This window comes from Agelaius tricolor, unplaced genomic scaffold (assembly GCF_023055355.1).
Source record: "Agelaius tricolor isolate 1412-34295 unplaced genomic scaffold, bAgeTri1.0.p SCAF_10, whole genome shotgun sequence".
Lineage (NCBI taxonomy): Eukaryota > Metazoa > Chordata > Aves > Passeriformes > Icteridae > Agelaius > Agelaius tricolor.
In genome coordinates, this window is record NW_027269270.1 from 26,930,422 (window position 1) to 26,950,604 (window position 20,183).

A 20,183-nucleotide genomic window follows, 5' to 3' on the forward strand; every position below is an offset into this window, starting at 1 on the left:
CTGCATACCTGCATTCTCTAGCTGATTCTGATTTGCTTCTTAATTTCCAAGTTATATCCTTTCTTTTTGTTGCAGCCTGTGCTGCCTACAGTGTGGGTATATTTGGATTCTGGAAAGTCTTTGTTGGTCTGTTGCCTGGGGTTTGATATCTGTTTTATAGAAAATTAAGTTACCAATACTGTTTTTTTTCTGTCAAATGCATTTTTCAGTTCTGCTATAGTCCTATTTCTTGCCCTGAAGACTTTCTCTTTTGGATTACAGAAAGCCCTGAAGAGTACAGATGGTTTACAATTGGCCTCTCAGTCTGTTCTGCTTGAATTCCTTAAATTGCTTGGAATTATGTAGATTTCTATACGGCTGAAATCCAGTCTCATTTTCTGCTAAGTACCTTGTTGGAGAACTAACTTAAGTGGGAAAAAAAAAGTTCTTCCTGATCAGAACCTGCAGCAGGAAATTCAACTAAATGACATGAGTGGAGTCAAAGCTTCACTGTTGATTTGCTTTCTAGATGCCATGAGTGAGTAAGAAGTTTTACAGCTTCCACATGCAAGAAGTCCATGTGGAGGCTGTAAAACTGTCAGCAATTTGGGCTGTCAGCTTTTAGGGATGCAAACTGACATTGTTTATTTGTACCTAATATCCTGTAAGAGTCTTTTTGAGATACTACATGCTACCTCAGTATAAATGCCTATTATTTACTACCTATAATTAAATGTAATTAAGAATATTAATTTAGTGTTTATGTATGCATTTAAAACCATGCAAATCTTCTGTTTAGGATGTAATTCAGGAAGAGCTTATGTCCAAAAATTTTCCAGAAGAAAATGAAGCCCATGATATCCCAGTAATTCCAACTGGAATAAGCCAATAATAAGAATGCTCAACAACAACAACAACAACAATAATAATGGTGATGATGATGATGATGATGATGATGATAATGATAATGATAATAATAATAATAATAATAATAATAATAATAATAATAATAATAATAAAATGCCCAGTAATTCTGCCAGTGCAGTCCACCAGGTTGTCTAGCGTAAGGTGAAGGTCAGGCACTGCACTTGCATTTTGGATAGTGCTGAAGTGGGAGGTTTTTAATGGTCTGCAGAGCTCAGCCAGGGGAAGGTTTCTCTGGACACTCACAACAGGTGGGCTCCTCTCACATACCAAGGCTGACATTGGGAACACTTGTTCTAAACTCCAGACCTACCCCAAACTTAACTCTACCAATAGATTCACAGGTGAAAAAACTGAATGTGTGAGTCCTGCTGACATCAGCCCACAAGGCTTGGAAAAATATAAAAACATACCTCAGTTTTCAGCTTCTCTTTCCCTAAACTCTAAAGCCTGCATTCCTTAAGATGGTGAGGAGCAATGCAATCTGATCATCACCCCAGGGAGGGCAAAATTCATATTCTGCTTTGCTTTCAAGTAGTCACAAGATGGAAGAGGTCCTTGAATCTTACTTCTCTCCAAAGAAATCAGACAAAATAAGGCTGAATATTACCAGTAGCTCCAGATGCCTGCATAGGATGTGAACTGTGATGCAGACAGTGCAGGACATCTCAGGAATATGCAGAAAGTCTAGCAAAAAAATGAGAAGGGAGTGATAATGCAGAGAGAACTGTCATTCAAACATCCAAAATTAAAGGTATGACTCAAAATCAAAACAAAGTAGACCTGTACAGGGAAGGAAAACAAGAACATAAAGGGTTTACTGCATGATTGCAAAGGAAATGAAGGAAAGCGCTGACCACAATAGCAGCAGGGCAGATATCCAAAAAGCTAAAGGAAGATATTGCTTCAGACTCCATAAAGAAAAAAATGTAACTAACCCCAGAGAGCAGAGGCAGCACACTTAAGAGGCTAAAGGGCACGGATATGGAAATTATTGGGTAACACAGCCACAAAACTTGAGGGCTCTTTATCCTTCACTTCTGAATACTGATTAATCTCCATCAATGACATCTTTGGGCTTTTTAGAGCAAATTTTAGCCAGGAGTAACAAAAGACATGAATGGAAGCAGAAAATGGGTTAAAATATAGATTAGGCACATTAGATGTAGAACCAGCTCAATGTCTTTCTTTGATAAGATAAGGGCATATCAGAACAAAGGAAAAATAATAAATCTTATCAACCTAGACTTTGGTAAAGCATTTGATTTGGCATTACCTAGATAATTATTAGTTAAACTTGAGAAGATGAGGATTAAAATAAATACTATAAAATGATGAAGGAATAGAACTGGGAGTGAAAACTGCTGATGGGGCTGAGAGCAAAATTATAGGACTGGAATAGTCAGTAAGTCTAAGTAATGTCATTAGTTAGCTTGATGCAAAAAATTACGAGTAAAGTAATGAAATTTGCTAACAACAATATTAAATATTTATATCTTATATTTTCAATAGAGAGGAAACCCTAAAGGAAGTATTACTTAATTATCATGCCCTAATAACAGACATGGGAAAAAATGTAACAGCATATAATACAGGGACATGTACTGAGAGACTGGTAACATTTCTGCCTTAAATTAGAATTTATCCACTATGAACAACAGAGGAAGAATCATGTGTATGGTGTAGTTATTAGAAAGATAAATGGAGTCCTAAATGTAGCAAGCCCTGTATTTTCAGGAACAATAAACAAATAGATACTGGGTAAAATTCAGCTGAAATTTCTGGGCATCACTCAGGTTATTGGTGTTCAGCAAGCCGGAATTCATCCTGGAACAGGTACAAAGAAGTGACATCCAGATAATCAGAGGAATAGCTAAGAGTATGTCTTGCTGAGCTTGGCAAAATGAATGGTGGGATGGGATCTGATTCCTGTAAATACATTTGAGGTTTTAGTCAGGCAGAGAGGGAGAATAAGCATCAGGGGAGAAGAAAAATTCACATTTATAGGCAGCACTCATGCTAGAGCAGATGGGCAGAAGTTGGATATGAAACAGGAAGAAGGGCTCTCACTGTGAGGGGAGTAATGGTCTCAAACAACTTCTCAGTAGGAGAAGAGGGGGCAAAACCTCTAACCAGTTTTTAGAGGGATACTGAGTTTGGCATTTCTCAGTCACTTTTTTTGGGATGTTCAAAGACTGCGCTGCCACCACAGGAAGAGCCACACCTGGCTTAGCAAAATCTCCCGTTGCTGCCCTGGCTTTGCTGCATGGATGGTGAGGTCCTGCTGTTTGCAGGGGAAAAGGGTTCAGCTGTGTAATCTCTGAGTCACGGTGCATTGGGTGTAGAAGATCAGGTGAGAGACTGGGTGGGGGTGGCCTTGAGAGAGAGTTGTCTTTAGCCTCCCTTTATGGCGACTGAGCTTTTATGTCTGCTATTGTCCCAACGACTCACACATCAGAGCTAGCGCTCCTGGGCTGATGTGAAAAACAAACATGGAGCCTCCATGGGAAAGAACGGATTCTTCCTATTGCCTGATAAAACAACAGCCGTCAGCACTCGCCAGTGTGTGCTCTGTGGCTCGGGGGCTCGGAAATCCAACAAAGGACACATTTCTCAGGGCCTCACACAACACTGCCACTGAGACAGCCTTGACAGCCAAACCTGACCTCTAAAACTGCCTGCAGACCACCTGAAACTGCCCGTGGGGAGTGAATGCTTCCCTATCCATCTCCATGGAGCAGTAAGCACACAAATCCAGAGGAGAGTTCAGCAGCAGCACAAATTATGTACTTCCACAGCCAATTAGTGTCACAGATGGATAAGCTAATGTGTGCACTCACAGTCCCAGGCTGTGTCCCCTGCTCTCCACAAGTGCTGCTGTATCCATCTGCCTGCTCATCCCCTGCCAGTTTATTTGCACCCACCAAATGGTCTTTGTAACTGTGGAGGCCACATAAATCAGTCCAAAGGCCACCAAACTGTTACAGTTTTCCTTTGTAATTAAAAGCTTCCACCTTAATTTAGAAAAAAAAAACTACACAGTTTGCAACACTTATGTATTACATAGATCAGGGATATATTCTGTGGCATGCATTAGTTGCAGAAGCCTGAGCTTCAGTGACTATGTTCCTTCCTTGGGGCCTGGCGACTCACCAGGACAGAAGAGCTTGCAACAAGCAGAGGAACAAGAAGGATGATGGCTACTCTCCACCTCCACTTTAGGTCTTCTTCTCAAGGGGAAGGTGAGTTAAAGGGAGAAGAGAATGAAGGGACATAGAGGAAGAAGCAAATCATGGTGAACAAGCAGGATACTGCTAATGTTCCTTGAACCAGAGAAAGGCTCTTGTGCCTTGGCTGTGCTCAAACTTTGCTTGCAAGTAATGCATATTCTTGCAGAATCCTCATCAGGCTTCACATGTGCCCCAGGCCCCAGCTACACCTTCCTTTTCATCAGGTCCCAGCTACACCTTCCTTTTCACCAGCTGTCCTTTTCATCAGCTGTCCTGCAAAATAATATTTTGAGAAAATATTATTTTCTCAAAGTATTATTTTGCAGGATTTTTCCCTAGTCTTTTTTGCTAAGTCCACACAGTCATTGCTATCAGGACGCACCAAATAATCGAGCCAATGGAGCTGACAGCAGGCGAGATGAACATATGTGTACCTCCAGAAACACCCACAGGCTCCTCCAGCGCTGGCAGCCAGCCTCCCTCTATGAATCACAGGGTCAGGTGTCCACATCCCACAGAGCCAGGAGCCCACTGACCAGACTCTGGGCTGAGGACAGCAGATGTGGTCACTGCTGAGCCTACAGAGGCAGAAACCCTGACATGGCAGGATGAGGGGAAGCGGGAGTGCAAGAGCAGGAGAGGTGGCAAATGCAGTCCTTTGGCTCAAAAAATGAGAGAAGGATGCTTTGAAGAGGAGACAGTGTGTACTAGAAGGCTGAGAGGTAAAATGTGGTTATTTGTAGGGTGTTATGCATGATTAAACAATGTAGGAGAAAAGGACCAACACTCCTTTTTGTTCTTCCCAGCAGACAACTTGTATTTGATGTCCCATATTAAGAGCTGTGATGTAGTTCAGGGTTTATCAGCTGAATTTGGCTGCTAATGCACTCATAGCCTTTTCTTGGTGTGTTCCTAATGTGACTGAAGGATTTAAACCATTGCTCTTTGTGGGGCAGGGCAGGTGGGACCTCGAGATGTCTCTCACTGTCCCGAAGAGCCCAGCTGTCCCTCTACCACACTCTGCCACGTTACCCACCCTACCGAAACCTTGGGTTCTGCCGGTGGGCAGGAAGGTCCCGCCCCACGAGAAGCGCAGGGCTTCCCGCTTTCCCCACGCAGGTCCCTATCCCCGTACATTTCGGAGAAGGCAGCATTTTCCCCCTTCCCCCTTCCAGGGCCCTGAATCCCCCCGCTCGCAGCCGAGAGGACCGGCCCGGGCAGAGCATCCGCCGGGGCCGCGGGCGGGGCCGGGGAGGAGCCGGCGCTGCCCCGGGGCCGCCGCCCGTCGCTCCCGCATCGCCGGGGGCCGGGCCGGGCGCCAGGGGCGGTGCTGGCGGCCGGGAGGGACGGAGCGAGCCCGCCGAGCCGAGCCGAGCCCCGCGGGCGGGACGCAGCCCGCAGGATGTCGCCGCTCCGCGTCTGCATCGTCGGCTCGGGGAACTGGTGAGTGCCGCAGCGCGGGGGGGCTCTCCCTTTGTCCTCCTCCTTTTTTTTCCTCACGTTTTTCCCTTTTCTTCCTCCTTCCCCCGCTCTTTCCTCGGTTTTTCCTCCCCCCGCGGCGGGCGGGGGCTCCGCAACAGGTGCGGTACGGGGAGCGGCGGGGCCGGGGGCCAGGGGAGTCTCCATGGTCCTGAAACGGCGACCCCGGCCCCGTCCTGCCGCCGTTCTGGGCTCCTGGGCAGGGACCATCGGTGCGAGAGATGCACCGGTCAATGAGAACTGGAAAAGCATCATCCCAGGTGTGTGAACCGCTCAAAGCCTGGCGACAGAATCCAGAGAGGCCCGGAGCTGCAGCTGTCGCTGTGTGTGCCTGCTGCAGGGCCCCGGCAGTTCAAATCGAAGCATTCAGCAGTGTGAAGGGTGGTGATGCTGTTTGTGTTGCTCTGAAGGAAACGGGGCACAGGCTTCATTTAAAGCCACGAGGTATTGGCACCTTTCACTTCCATCCTCCTCAGCGTGTCCTTTTGCTTCTTGGTGCGGACACAGCATTGTGTTCAGGTCTCCCATTTATCCTCATTCTTAAGAATATGTTTGCTACTGCTCGGTCCTTTCCAGCCGGGATAAAAGCATGGGTCTCCAGAGCTCCTCGAGTCTGACAGATCCCAGTAAGATCAGTAGATCCATCTCAGAGGACTTAGCATCTTACTCTTTTTATGCTTTCTGTACAATGAGCACAAACAAACAGACCAACATGCATGTGCATGCATTTGGGATTAGCAAACCTAGCCTCCAGGTTCTGGTGATTGTTTTTGTACAAGGAGAGCAAGCTCCTTGAGATTTTAAAAATACCTGACAGCTAGGTGGAAGTAATGCCAGAAGAGTCAGTAAGTGAGGGAGTGGTTGCTTGTGAGCTGCTGAGAACACAACAGAGTTAAAGCACAGCTCTCTGTCTTCCTGCCTTGTAAAAACAGTCCACTGCCTGCAATGCATTTTCTTTGTGCATGACATCTCACAGCCTTTCACATGGAATTGCACAGCCAAGTCTTCTGGACCTCATTGTCACACTTCTGGCTTTCTCTAGCCCCATCATTTGTTTCCTCAACTGCTGCTTTCACATGTTTTTTCAGGGAAAGCATCCCTCTCCCTGCCACTTTCTCTTCCCTCGCTTGCCTGTGCAGGTAACAGCTCATTGTCTCTTCCAAGCCCTCAACAGCCATGACTGCATGTTTGGAAGGCAACTTTTTTACCTTTGGTCAGCTCACAGTCACAAACTTCATCATTCCCTTGCTGCAACCTCAAGCAGGGACCTCCTGCTTTTCCCAGGCTGTCCACCTTCCCACGAGACATCATTTGAAGTCACTTAGTTGTATTCAGATCCGTATTCGAGGAAATTCCCTGTTTTTCCACATGTACCTACAAACTTGAGCTATACTACAGAGATACTGAGACCCCAGCCCATTCAATACCATCTACTTACCCATTCTGCCTGTCTGCCTGGGCCCATCTCTTGCTTCCTACCATATACACCAACTCTAAAATCCTCAGGGAGGACATAAGCATTGTGCCCTGATGTATGAGTAACATTTATTCATAGCCTTGGTGGCAGAACAGGTTGTTTTAGTGCTACAGGGAAATACATTTACCTTTGGCAAACATTTTTTTTCCTTATGTTCCTCATAAATATTTGGCCAGCAGTTCAGATCCGTGCTCTTGAGGCTTTCCTGCAGCTCAGAATTGTGGCTGACACGTGACACAGCAATGTTGCAAAAGCTCATGTCAGCTGCAGAAGTTCAGCAGGTCACGGGGACTTGCTAAGTCAACACTGCCAGGAGGCTCATGAGTGATATGGTTGAGCAAAGCAAGTGCTGCACAGCATTTTGTGGTTGCCAGTAGGTGCAGGAGGGTTTGTGTTTATCTACTGAGAGTTGCAAGTCCCATTCAGGATTTCAGGGATTAGAGCTGGAGTCTGCATCTTTCAACAGAAAATTGTATGTTCTTGGTACTTAGCTAAAAAAGTTATTTGTATGGGTAGGATTGATGTATAAGTTCATCATCCAGGTTGTGCTGGACAACCTGAACAATAGATTTATATCTAAAGTTTATTAAAAAAAAAAAAAAACAAACCTTTTTCTTGTTAAAACATGTTTCGTGTGTGGAGCCAAAATTCATCCTCAGCTCAAGCTTTGAGTGTATCCTCTATTGATAGCAGGGCAAGAGAATCAGAATATAAGCAATTTTAGAAATAATATGAAAGTATGATATAACTGCATACCTTTCTTTCAAAACAGCAGAACTCTTATGGGAAAGGTTCACCCTTAAAACACTTCCCTAAATATTGTAAAGGACCAAACCAAATCATCCCTTACAAAATAAAACAAACCCCCAAAACAAAAACCACAAACCAACCAAAAAGCCTCAAACGAAGTAACTAAATTTAAAAAGCACTACAGCAGCTCAGGATATAGCATATAATCAACACTGAGTGAAGTGAAAGGTGATCTCAGCAGGATTTCTTTATCATTAAAAATTAAGACCTTAATTACCTATTAATAAGACCTTATTAGTTATTAAGCAATTTAACCTTATGCAAACCGGTTACATGAAAAATATGGGTGAACCAAGGAGGGTCAGTTACAATGCAGTTTCCCTTTGAATCATTAACAACACAGACCTACCTGGACTTTGATATCCCCAAGAACATTATCAGTTCCAGAACACACACCACAGATAAATCCTATTCATGCTCCTTGTTACAAGTGGGCCAGAGGACAAGAGTGCTGCAACTGGAGTTTCTTTCACTCGTGTTAATGTAGTGGCCAATACTTGAGAGATTAAAGTAGCATTAAAATGGAGAGAAGAGAGCAGTAAAAATAATCACCCTCTTTCCCTAATAATTTTAAGTTCATTAAACAATATTTCTGTGAGGTTTCTAATTCTCCCTTGCCATGTGAGCATTTGCAAGGCTGCAGTGATGATGGGGGAATAAAATTATTGTCTGACCTGAAATTAAAAATGCTCAGCATGACTCAAGATGAGTAAACTGGATGGTTAAAATATCCTCAGGCTGCAAGTATTACAGGTCCTGTTACAGTGATAATTAGAACAATAAGTAAAGAGAAACCACCAGATTGAAGGGTTGTTTGTTTTTTTTTCTGATCATTTAGCTCTTATGTAAATCATTATTGTAACTGTTTGGTTACGGATAGGAAAGTGGGATGCATCTATTTTACATGAGATGCACAAAGACTGTCACAGCAAGGTTGCTCAGCACTTATTTACCACCTGGATTATTTTACATTTATTGATCTTGATAAAAACCTGAATTATCTGAGGACCATAGGAGATTTTAATCTCAGATAATGTATTTTTAGTGTTACTGATGGTACTTTTTTTCCACTGTTCTACTTCCTCTGTTCTTAAACTTGAGGGGCTCTTGATGGAGGGTAGGGGATAAAGCTTTCTGATAAATGTTGCAAGCACCTAGACAGCTTTATAGCACAGGCTTTTTATGAGTTATGATGTTTAAAGTAACTAGTGTTTCCAATTCACAATAAAAGTACTTTTCCCCTTTTAGTTATTTTATTTTATTTTAAAGGGGATCAGCCATAGCAAGAATCATTGGCAAAAATGTCCAGAAGTCAAACAGATTTGATCCCACTGTCAAGATGTGGGTATTTGAAGAGATCATTAATGGAAGAAAACTCTCAGAAATCATCAACCAGGAACATGAAAATGTTAAATATCTGCCTGGGTATAAGATACCCCACAACGTGGTAAGTTGAAAAAAAATTAAAATAACTGAATTTGTATATATACATATATATATATATATATTTTTTTTTTTTTTTTTTAATAAGGGAGGCAATGTCTGCAAAAAAAATTAGGAAGCAATTCACTGTTTTGTTCTGGTTTGCCATCTAACTCACTCCATTATAACTCCCTGGAATATAATTCAGTTCTGTGATTTCTGCTTGTCTTGTATGTCAGGAGCAACTTCAAACACCAACTGTGTCTGTGCTGGTATCACACCATCCTCCTCCCTGGCAGAAATCAAAACAAGTCTAGAAATGGCAGGCAGAGATCTGTCTACACAGAGCTATTTCAAACCCACAGCATCTTCTGGACAAACAGGCAAAGCTACTGTTCCCCTTTCTTCAGGGAAAAAAAAAATCAAAAGCAGAGCTGTGGCTTACAAGGAGGTGAATAATGAGCTATCAGCTCATTGGTGATTTCAGAACAGCTGTAGTTAATAAAGTTCTAAATTCCATCAAAAAATAGAAGGTATTTATTTTCATGGACATTTAAAATACCAAGTTACACATCTCTACTTAAATTAATCACCTTAGATAATTTACTGCTACTGAAGCAAGCGAGGTGAGGGGGTTTGGCTGTTCAAGATTTTGCCAAATGCTACTGCTTTGTGAGTAGTGTCACATTTTTGGAACAGTTGCAGTTGTAAAGGGAAATTAAAATGTTGCATGTGGTGGGCCTCCTTGCTTGGGGAGTGGTTATATTTAGTATTCCATTTTGTGCTGTGATTGCATATTTGCACTCCTAGTGTTTGAACTTGGCACACAGTTCTCCTGGGTTACAACTGACTTGTCACTGTTATTTTTACAACCCTCTAGCAGATTTTGTCATCATCCCTTGAGGCCAGTCTCATCCTGTTTAGAGCAAAGCCTGAGGCTTCACCAGCAAAAATCAGCTGGTTGCAGTAGAGGGACCCTCTCCAACTGTGGGAAAAAAAAAAAAAAAGAAAAACAAGCTGAGCTTTTCCTTGCATTGCTCTGCAGAATGTTGGAGAGACAGGAGCACAGCCTGCGCAGTGCTGCCAGCCTCTGCCCTACTCCCACTTCACTGTTTTCCCAGAGAAGCAGCCTGGCTGGCAGCAGCTCTGGTTTTCTTGCTGGGAGTCCCACTTGCTTAAGGCTGCATGCTCCAAGGCTGCATCCAAGAGTGCTGTTTGCTCCTACTGTAAACTGCTTGTAGCAGGCTCAAATTCACCTGCTGTTGCCTCTGTAGCCTGGCTTGAATTGTTGCTCTGAGTAACACCAGCATTTGGAAAAAGATACAGCTAGGCAGTTTTTAAGCATGTTGTATAGGTTTTGTAACTCGAGAAAATTACTATATATTTAAAACAAAGACACACACCCAAAGATGATGATAATCTCTGTCTTTTGATAGAGTTTATCCTTCAGTAACTCAGCTGAAGGATGGAAACTAAAGACTTTAGAAGAGCCTCTGTCCCACCACTCCATTTTTGTCCTGTGCTTCCCAGTGCTACCACTCATTCCAGAAGAATCATATGGGGTTGGTCAGCCATCTTCAGGAGTCAGATCAAGAAGCTGAACTAGCAACGGGGCTTCCCAGCACACCACAAATTTATGAAGTATATAATCTTTCCCAGATTATCCACACAGGGTTAAATTATTAAAAAATTACAAAAAATCCAACCCCAAAACAGTTCAGCTGCTTTGGATATTTCAGAAGAGATCTGTAGCTGCTTGTGTGGAGAGCTGGCAGCTGTGCCACAGGGCCAGTTAAAATGAAGGACATTTGCACTGCATTTGCCATGGCTTTGGCATGATGGTGTCTTGCAAGGAGTGAGGATTCCTACCTGGGGCTCATTTTGTTTGTCACTCTTGTCCCAGGTGGCTGTGCCAGACGTGGCTGAAGCAGCAAACGGGGCAGACATTTTAGTGTTTGTTCTGCCACATCAATTTATTGGACGGATCTGTGAGCAGATTGCAGGACAGATAAAACCTGGGACATTTGGGATTTCCCTGATCAAGGTAAGTTGCTGTGTCCACAGTACCCAGCCAATATGGAGTAAATAAACAGCTCCAACTTAAGGACAGCAGCTGCAGCCCTCAGCTGCATGCTCTGCATAAACATGAGAATTTCTTTCTGCAAGAGGTAAATCTTCCCCAGCTCTGCCAACCCTTCACTCTTGTGACTATGGAGAGGGAAGGATGGGGCAACCTATCCAGGCTAAGAGTATCTGTTTTTGCCAGTCATGTTTAGCCTGGATCAGCTCCCACTTGGACCAGCATGGAGGTGAAAATGGGCAGAGGAAGGGATGCATAAAGCTGGCACTGCTGCCAGAAAAAATACTCTGAGACTACAGCCTCAGTTAACTCCTAACTGAGAACTCCAAGTCAAAGTGCCTCTTCCAAGTACATGCTAAAGCTGTTCTTGGCAGCATTGAAATGGCATAGTAACACTAATGATTTTGCAAAACTGAAGCATTTTCAATCTGGCATGAACAGAGAAATTGCTTTTTAAGGTTAGAGAGGTACCAGATTGTCATAATCTTTAAAGGAATTAATATTTTAAGAGAATGTCAAACTAAAAGCCAGAGGCAAGGCATAGGAATGTAGTCTTACCACTTCTTTGTTTGATTGCATTACAGGAAATATCCCACTTAAAGTTGTAATGAAATAAATGTAATTCAAGTTTTTGGACTTCAATACCAGTTCTTCCGCTCTATAGAAATTATCTCATAAGCAGCAGTAAGGAGAAGAGAGGAAGGGGGGAGAGGAAGGAAATTTCTGCAAATTTAGCTTAAAAAACCCAAGACACTTCAGTATACTCCTTAACACCCAAAAAGCACTTTGATTTATACTTAGATCTTGCAAAAAAGCCATTTCTTATAGACTTAGTTTTAAATGTCTTTTCCTATACTACAGAAATTTAACTGAAAGGAAAAATACAACATCAAAGAAAGCAAGCCTCAGGACAGCAGCACTTGATGTGAGGCCTCTTGCAGGATTACCTTGACTGTCACCCCTTCTCCCTGAGTTTGTCTTGAATTTGCAGTTACCAAAGTACAAACCCAGAGCATTTGTATTAATGGCTAACACTGGTGATTTCAAGACCCTTTTTTAAAAATTCAAACCAGAAAGCTGCAGGCAATAGAACACCTTCTGCTTTACCAGTGCTCTACTGCTGTCAATTTCCTATTCTAATACCCTGGCTTTAACTGTCTTCTTTTCAGGGGATTGATGAGGGTCCTGATGGCCTGAAGCTCATCTCTGACCTCATTCGAGAGCAGCTGAAAATAGAGATCAGTGTGCTGATGGGGGCCAACATAGCCAAAGAAGTGGCTGATGAGAAGTTCTGTGAAACCACCATTGGTAACCATTGAAAAGAGCCAATTAGAGCTGGGGTTTAAAGTCACCTGCGGCAGGATAACCTCTGGAAGAAGCAGAGGGATGCGACTGGTCCCAGGTGGTCCCTGAGTGGAGCAGTGCCTTCTGAGCTCCTTCAGGGAGCTAGGATTATTTCCAGAGAATTTGGTGCTGAAAGAATCAGATTCAAACTGACAGTGGATTTCAGTGCTGAGAGTTAATTTAATCCACTGAAAATATCACAGTTTAATTCTGTTTCTGTAGGAGTTGGCAAGAGCCACCTTTTGTGTCTGTAGAGCTCAACATGGAGTACATCAGCAGCTGATACACAATGCACTCTAGATAAAGAAGTATAATCAGAAGCTCCTATGTGCTCACACTCCCAGAGGTGTATTTCTTCATCTTAAAATTTCTTTGTTTGGAAAAGAAAACCCAGTAACATTCTGTTCCTCTCTCCCACTTGGACTTCTTGCCAAGACACGGCCTCAGATCCTCCCAGGACTGAGTCTGACCTGATTTGGAAAGTTCATCCAGTAGTTTTTAAAACTCAGACATTTTGAAAGCCAGTCAAAATTAAAGTAACATCCTTCCATAGCTAGGAAAGGCAAAAGAAAAATAAATTGTGTTGCAAGCATGTTCTTTTGCCTTGCAAATATTATAGTAATGGTGCAAGTATACCAGCACGGCATTTGTTACTGAAAGAGTACCTAGGCACAAATAGGACTAGACATGATTAGGAGAGTTGAGTTATATTAATTCTCTTGGGGGGAATTTAACTTCTCCTGGCCTGGTTTGAAGCCATGATGTGATGATGACTGTGCAAAGAGCTTTGTCCCTTATTTTTGTCCCCATGGAAAGCCATGCAGTCCAGAGACAGACAGCCACCTCAAAGAGAACTGGTATGTGAAGAACAAAAAGCAAACCTAAAGTTTCTCATGACATGGTGAGAAACCTCCCAGCTACCAGAGTGTGGTGTCCCAGGCTAGTAAAACTCACAGCTGAGCTCACCCTGAAGGAAACCAAGCTATCTTGCACAAAACTCAAGTGCAACTCTATTCAGAGGTCTTTGCCCAGCTGGTCGTGGGCTCTCTGGGTCAAGGCAAACCTCAGTTCCTTTAGCACTAAGGGCTCTCCTTGGCTGAACACTGTAACAACATGATACATGACATCTGTAGAGTTGGTAGGAAAAAGGTTTTAGCAGTGCCAACCTTCAATTTCATCATCTGTGGATCCACCTGTAACTGGGACTATTACCCCTGTAACTGGGCAATAGTAATTTGTGTCCCATGATACTACTTAGCAGTGACACAGGTTTACATTTTCAAAGCAGAAATTATACCATTGTCCTGCAGGAAGCAGTTTGTAAATAATGTCTTTTGTAAGGTCTGTGGTTGTACAGGCTTTGTCAAGCAGAAAGATTCACTAGGGGGTATCTACCTTTAAGCCCTTTAAAGTGTCATTAAGCAATATTGATCAATGCCAAGGTGTTGCCTACACTTAACACTGGCATCCAGCAGCAGAAACTGTTGTTGCACAAATCTCTGGTTTAGCAACACCTAGGGACTGGGATCACAAAAGCTGAAGCAGTCCCTAGAACCTTATTCCAGGTGAATTGTGTGCACTCTGCAACATTGTAAAAGCTCTTTCATCTTTCTTTCCCACAGGATGCAAAAATGAAACTCAAGGAGAAATCTTTAAAGAATTAATGCAGACCCCCAATTTCAGGATTACTGTGGTGCTTGACACCGATACAGTGGAGCTTTGTGGAGCCTTAAAAGTAAGTGTTTTCAAGCCAGTATGTCTTATTAGGACCAAATTCTAACCTCACCTGAGTCTTGTTTAAGCTATGGGGTCTAATTTGAGTCCTGTCACCATGTGAGTGAATGAATGCAGACAAGATGCATCATTCATGAGCCAGTTTTCCAACTTGGAAAATAAACCTGGGAAATAAATTTTCCAACCTGGGAAATAAATTCCCCCAAAAAGGGGAAATTTATTTAAAATGCAGCTGCAGGCAAAGCATTTAAAAATACTTGTATTTTTATCTTTATTTTACCAGAGGCACATCTGTTTTTGAGAGCAGAGTTTAGACCACTGCATTTTCTTGTCTGCGTGTTGTGAGCACATGGAACAAAGACTCTCACTACATAGATTAGCTCCACTAATAATTATGTCCATGGTTTAAATACTAACCTGCTAGAAAATTCAAATCAGAAGTGATGCTCTGTGTTGGCAGCACATCTGTGTGGCATTCAGCAATGTCCAAATGGAGATCCCAGGTGGAATCAGAAATTACATTAGAGTCACCAAATTTCCAAGGAGGGGACAATAGTGTGAGATTGAGAGTTTGCTTTTATGTGAATTGAAAGTGACTTCAGCATGTGATCCTTTTTACTTCTTTATACATTTAGTCATTTATACTTCAATAATTCACTTTTCCATGGAGGAGGTGGATGACTGATGAGGAAAGAATTGGTCCTGTTTAACTTCACATACAAAAATAAAATCTTTTGACATACAAAACCAAACACTGCAAATTTTCCTTTTGGCCACAGAGCAGAACTCTGTAGGGCAGGAACAGATGGGAGAATTTTTTACTGTTTTATGATAAATCATCCCACTTCTTAAAATCATTGGTTTGGTTTTGCCTCTGCTAAAAAAACCCTAAAAAAATTAAACATGTGCACTAGGGTACATAGATGTCTGGAGCAAACATGCCAATGGTAGCACTAAGAGGCATATTACTCATACACACTGAACTACATTTATTTAGGGACTTATTTAGGAGCTGGGAATTGGAAGGTGGGAAGGGAAGCATGCTGAACAATGGTGAGGACTTGTGAAGATGTTTATGATCCTGAGAGATTTGTTTAGAGCTGTAGACAAGGGCAGCTCTACTAATATTTGTAGGTAAGCCCAAAATTTGTTCTACTGCAGCATCTTCCTAGAATCCATGCCTGCTCAAATCAGAGACCCACAAAGAAAACCTAGAAAGGTATGACTCTGTGTGGGATATTTGAAATACTTAAACAGAAGGGTCAGCAAGATCCAACTTGGAACTAGCAGGAAAACAAAACACTAATTGCATACATGCTGTGATTGCAGTATTAGTGTATAAAACACTGCTTTGGTTTTTGCCCATGGGAGTAAAAGTAGATACTGAAAAGTCTTCTAAAATTCCAGCAACTTTTGCTCAACATTATCTGACCCGTTTCTTCATAAGATAAACTCATGGCCACTGGAAATTAACCCTTGTTCTGATGAAGACAGAGGTGTTTCCTTGGAGCTCAGTGCATGCTGGTAAGCTGCACACCTTGGCTGACTGTTTCCTTCCCTCCCCTGTGTTTTGCACTGGCCCATTTTCAGAACATCGTGGCGGTGGGCGCGGGGTTCTGCGATGGGCTGAGTTTCGGCGACAACACCAAGGCAGCAGTGATACGCCTGGGCCTCATGGAGATGGTGGCCTTTGCCAAGATGTTCTGCAAGGGACCAGTGTCAATAGCCACCTTTCTGGAAAGCTGTGGGGTGGCTGATCTCATCACCACCTGCTACGGGGGACGCAACAGGAAAGTAGCAGAAGCCTTTGCTCGCACAGGAAAAGTAAGGAGGATTTTAAATATTTTACGCTAACGCATGAAGAAGTCCTTCCATGTTTTACAAAGGCATCATTAATTGTTTACCTTCTTGATAACTGCTGGTATCACAGCAGTATCCCCTCTGACCCAAGTAATCAGTCTTCTCTCTTCCAGTCCATTGAGGAGCTGGAAAAGGAGATGCTGAATGGACAAAAGCTGCAAGGTCCTCAGACCTCAGCCGAAGTCTACAAAATTCTGAAACAGAAGGATTTGCTCCATAAGTAAGTGCTTTGAGTTTAAAAAAAACAACAAAAACAACAACAAATTATGAGTGATTTATAACCTTCTTAACTGTACTTGTGTTTAAATTATCTGTTCGTTTCTGCAACAACAGCTTTCTACATTGTGGGCCCCTGCTAGAGCATGGCTTGACTCCTCATTGCCAGGGTCAGTTGAATGGGAGAAGGGCTGAGCATTGTTAGAAGAAACAAGTCACAGATAGAGAGTGGGTTCATGGGATACTGTTAGTGCCTAATACAGTAATGTGAGATCACATATTAGAACAGCAGGGAAAACAATCACAGAATATTCTGAGTTGGAAGGGACCCACAGAGATCATCACCAACCCTTAAATGAATGGCCCATACACAGGAAACAAAAGAAATTATAATGTAAAGAAGCCTCCCAGACATCCCCATCCCCCAAATAAGATTTCAGGCTGTACATAGAATTATCTTGCAGACATGATTCATGGGCCAGAAGGTTTCTTGTTCTAGTATACCAGCATTGCAGCTTGCAGCAGTCCTGCTCTTATTGCAAACCTGAATTTGGTTATCTCAGTACAAATTTCAGGGTCATATTCCTAATCAAAGATTTTTACATGCACTGAAAAGGTAATGTGTGCTGATACCAATGCTTTAGTGCCACAAAGGTAAAAAGGTAAAGGTAAAAAGTACCTCTAATTGCTTAGGATGATGTAAGATTATAAATAATTTGAAACCTTTGCCTCAAGTTACACAAAAAAGCTAGACTTCCCTCCATCCCATTTCCTCTCATACATCAGCAGTACTGAGAAGTCAAACACTGCTAAATGAATCCTTAAAAACTTATTAAAATTGGAACAGATACAGAAGATTGAAGCAGCAATATCTTTCAAAAATGAGAGCGAAAAGGAAAGCTCATTTTGACAGCAGGTTTAAATCACAGCTTGATCTAATAATTATCCTATAATTGCCCTTTGTTACATGCTCAGCTCCAAGTCATTCAGTGGACTCATTTTTTACCACATAATGACTAAGACAGCTTGTAAAAGGAAAAGAATCCTTTAAGCCAAGAAAAGAAAATCGTTAGACATTTCCATTTCTTTTAGTCCTTTGGATATCAGTAATGACTGCAAATAATATATCCATTTTGCACACAGCAGGAAAAGAGGATATGCAATTCAAAATTGTTTTTAAATAAAAAATACTGAATAGGTATTTTGTTTCCAAACCAGCTTTTCTGTACTGTCACACCCATTATTTGCCCCTCTTTAGCTCCTCTTCTTCGCCCAGTAGTCTTCCAGTAAAGGCAGCCCCAAGCTAAAATTATATTGTAAAGAAAGACAAAAATTTTTCCACTTTCAACAGAACAAAAAATTCTTTCCATTAAAATGGAATAAAAATTTTCATATAAACTTTAAAAACTATTTTAATTCCTACATGCTTCTTTCAGGTTTCCATTATTTACGACCATCTACAAGATCTGCTACGAGGGTCGATCAATCCAAGATTTCATCATGTGCCTGCAGAACCACCCAGAGCATATGTAGAGATCCCTTCTCCTCACCTGGCTGAATTCTCACCTTCCTGGGACTTCTGTCCACTCCACAGCAATTGAAATAGAGAAGCAGGTTGTGTGACACTTGCTGTAAAAGCAACAAAGAATGTATTTAATTCCCCTTGTCCTGGGGGTAAAAACATCTGCCTTTAATTTCAACATTATACCTAAGGAATAGGAAACAAATGTAAAACTTAACATTATTTCATTTGAGTTAGTAATGTGGGTATTTCCCTATAATTATTTTCTTGCTGACTGAAAACAGTTCCCCTTGTAATTTCTACAACAGAGCTAAATAGCTCACATAAAACTTAATGTTTTGCCTACAGTTACTTCTAGAATGGCACAACACATAGAAAAATCAAAGAACTCATTCAAACAGATAAATCATAGTTTAAAAAAAATCCAAGAGCAGTTAGATGCAATTGCATGGACAAATGCTAGATTTCTGTAATTCCCCTCAAACATAAATAACATTTTGCATTTTGGGACATTTAGGCCTTCCTTGATTTAGTTTCCCAGTAGAAGCTTCTTTGGAAAAATAGGTACTATTACTGTACTCAGACACACAAGAATGTTCATCAGATGTATAAATAAAACAGTTTAAGGGGTGGGGGAAAGGAGAAGGGGTTTGGGATGGGTGTATTGTTTGTTTCAAATCTGGGACACTAGGAACCCTCAATAGTAATCTGACCTTGATTAAATTTACTGTATTCCTTTAAAATACAGAAAAAAAATCTGAAATAACCAAAGACAATTTTGTTAGCATCAGATTTTCTCAGCAAGTCCTCACCATTAATTTGAACCAGCTGAGAGGGGGGAAGTGGAAGTTGACAGAGAGATGTACCCAGGGCTCAGCTTGCAGCTTGTGCACTTATGGTGATATTTTGAGGGGGCAACCAGTAACAGTGACAAACTCTCTGTGATACTTGACTTTTTATACCTGTATGGAGATGACCGCTATAGACGCACAGAACTCCTGTAAACTGGCATTTCACACCAGGCTGCATTCCTGGAACTCCACTGCTCCTTTCCAGACTGCAGAGTCGTGTCCTGATCCCGCTCAAGCAGCACATCTTACACTCCAGGAGAGAGATCTCCCATCTGCTTCTGAATTTTAAACACAAACTGGGTTCACACACCAGGGGTTTTTATTGTGCTACCAGTGGCGTGAATTTTAGAAACATTGAAGTTTTTTAACCTTATAGGTGTATTTGGGTAACTTTACATACCTGATGTTTTTCAGAGTTAAAAACATCTGCAAAATGAACAGTGGCGCATTTTATAAGCTTTAATCCCCTTTTGAAATACTCCTATTTTGAGAGAAGGCAAAAAAAAAAAAAAAAGGAAGAGTAACCTACTTTTGCTGTGCTTTATCAGATTTTCTGAAATAGCAGAGAGGAAGGCAAGTTTTTTTAAATCTATGTACTCGCTGTCATATTGCTTAGAGAAAAAAAATGAGCTAATTATAAAATAATTTCAACTAATTTTAGAGAAATTATAGGTCTTTCACATTTACCAGAGTAATATATATATATAACAATGTATTGTAATTACAAATATGTTGTAAAAAATCTCAGTCTCACAGCTAGCAAACCTAGCTTGGGTACCAAAACCAGTGGCTGCAGCATCCCTGATCCTCCTGAACAGCAGCAAGGGTAGCTCAGCTGCTCCTGCTCAGACTCCAGGCACAGCTAACAGCTTGGGGCTCTGCAGAGCAACACCAACATTCCTGCCACTGAAATGGAAATCATGTGACCAAATCCTTCCCACAAAGCAGGGAATTTATGCTCTTCAATTTGAAGTGGAAAAGTACTTACACGTTGCACAGTTTTGAAGTATCAAATACATGAGGATGGGATAGAGAATTCAGGAGCCTCCTTCCTTCACCATCAGGCTGAATTTCTGATAAGTCATGTATGAGCTAATAATAACATTGAATATTTTACATTCAAAGTGTATCAAATAACAGTTTAATAAAGTGATCAATATACAGACTTGATGTAATTTCATTTTTCAACATTCTCACAAAATAAATTACTGTTGTAATAGTGCTCCTTTATTGCTCTTACTCGTTCAGTTAATCA

At 41.8% G+C, this 20,183-nt stretch overlaps 1 protein-coding gene across 1 annotated transcript; it reads left to right on the forward strand.

The window, feature by feature from the left end:
- Positions 1-5,092: 5,092 nt before the first annotated feature.
- On the forward strand, positions 5,093-20,091 carry LOC139593877 (glycerol-3-phosphate dehydrogenase [NAD(+)], cytoplasmic-like). The gene is given in 9 exon segments (XM_071435331.1): positions 5,093-5,389; positions 5,392-5,576; positions 9,169-9,346; positions 11,225-11,365; positions 12,571-12,709; positions 14,368-14,480; positions 16,070-16,303; positions 16,453-16,559; positions 17,992-20,091. Coding segments are annotated over 9 exon segments (1,476 nt in total). The 5' UTR covers positions 5,093-5,107; the 3' UTR covers positions 18,089-20,091.
- Positions 20,092-20,183: the final 92 nt, after the last annotated feature.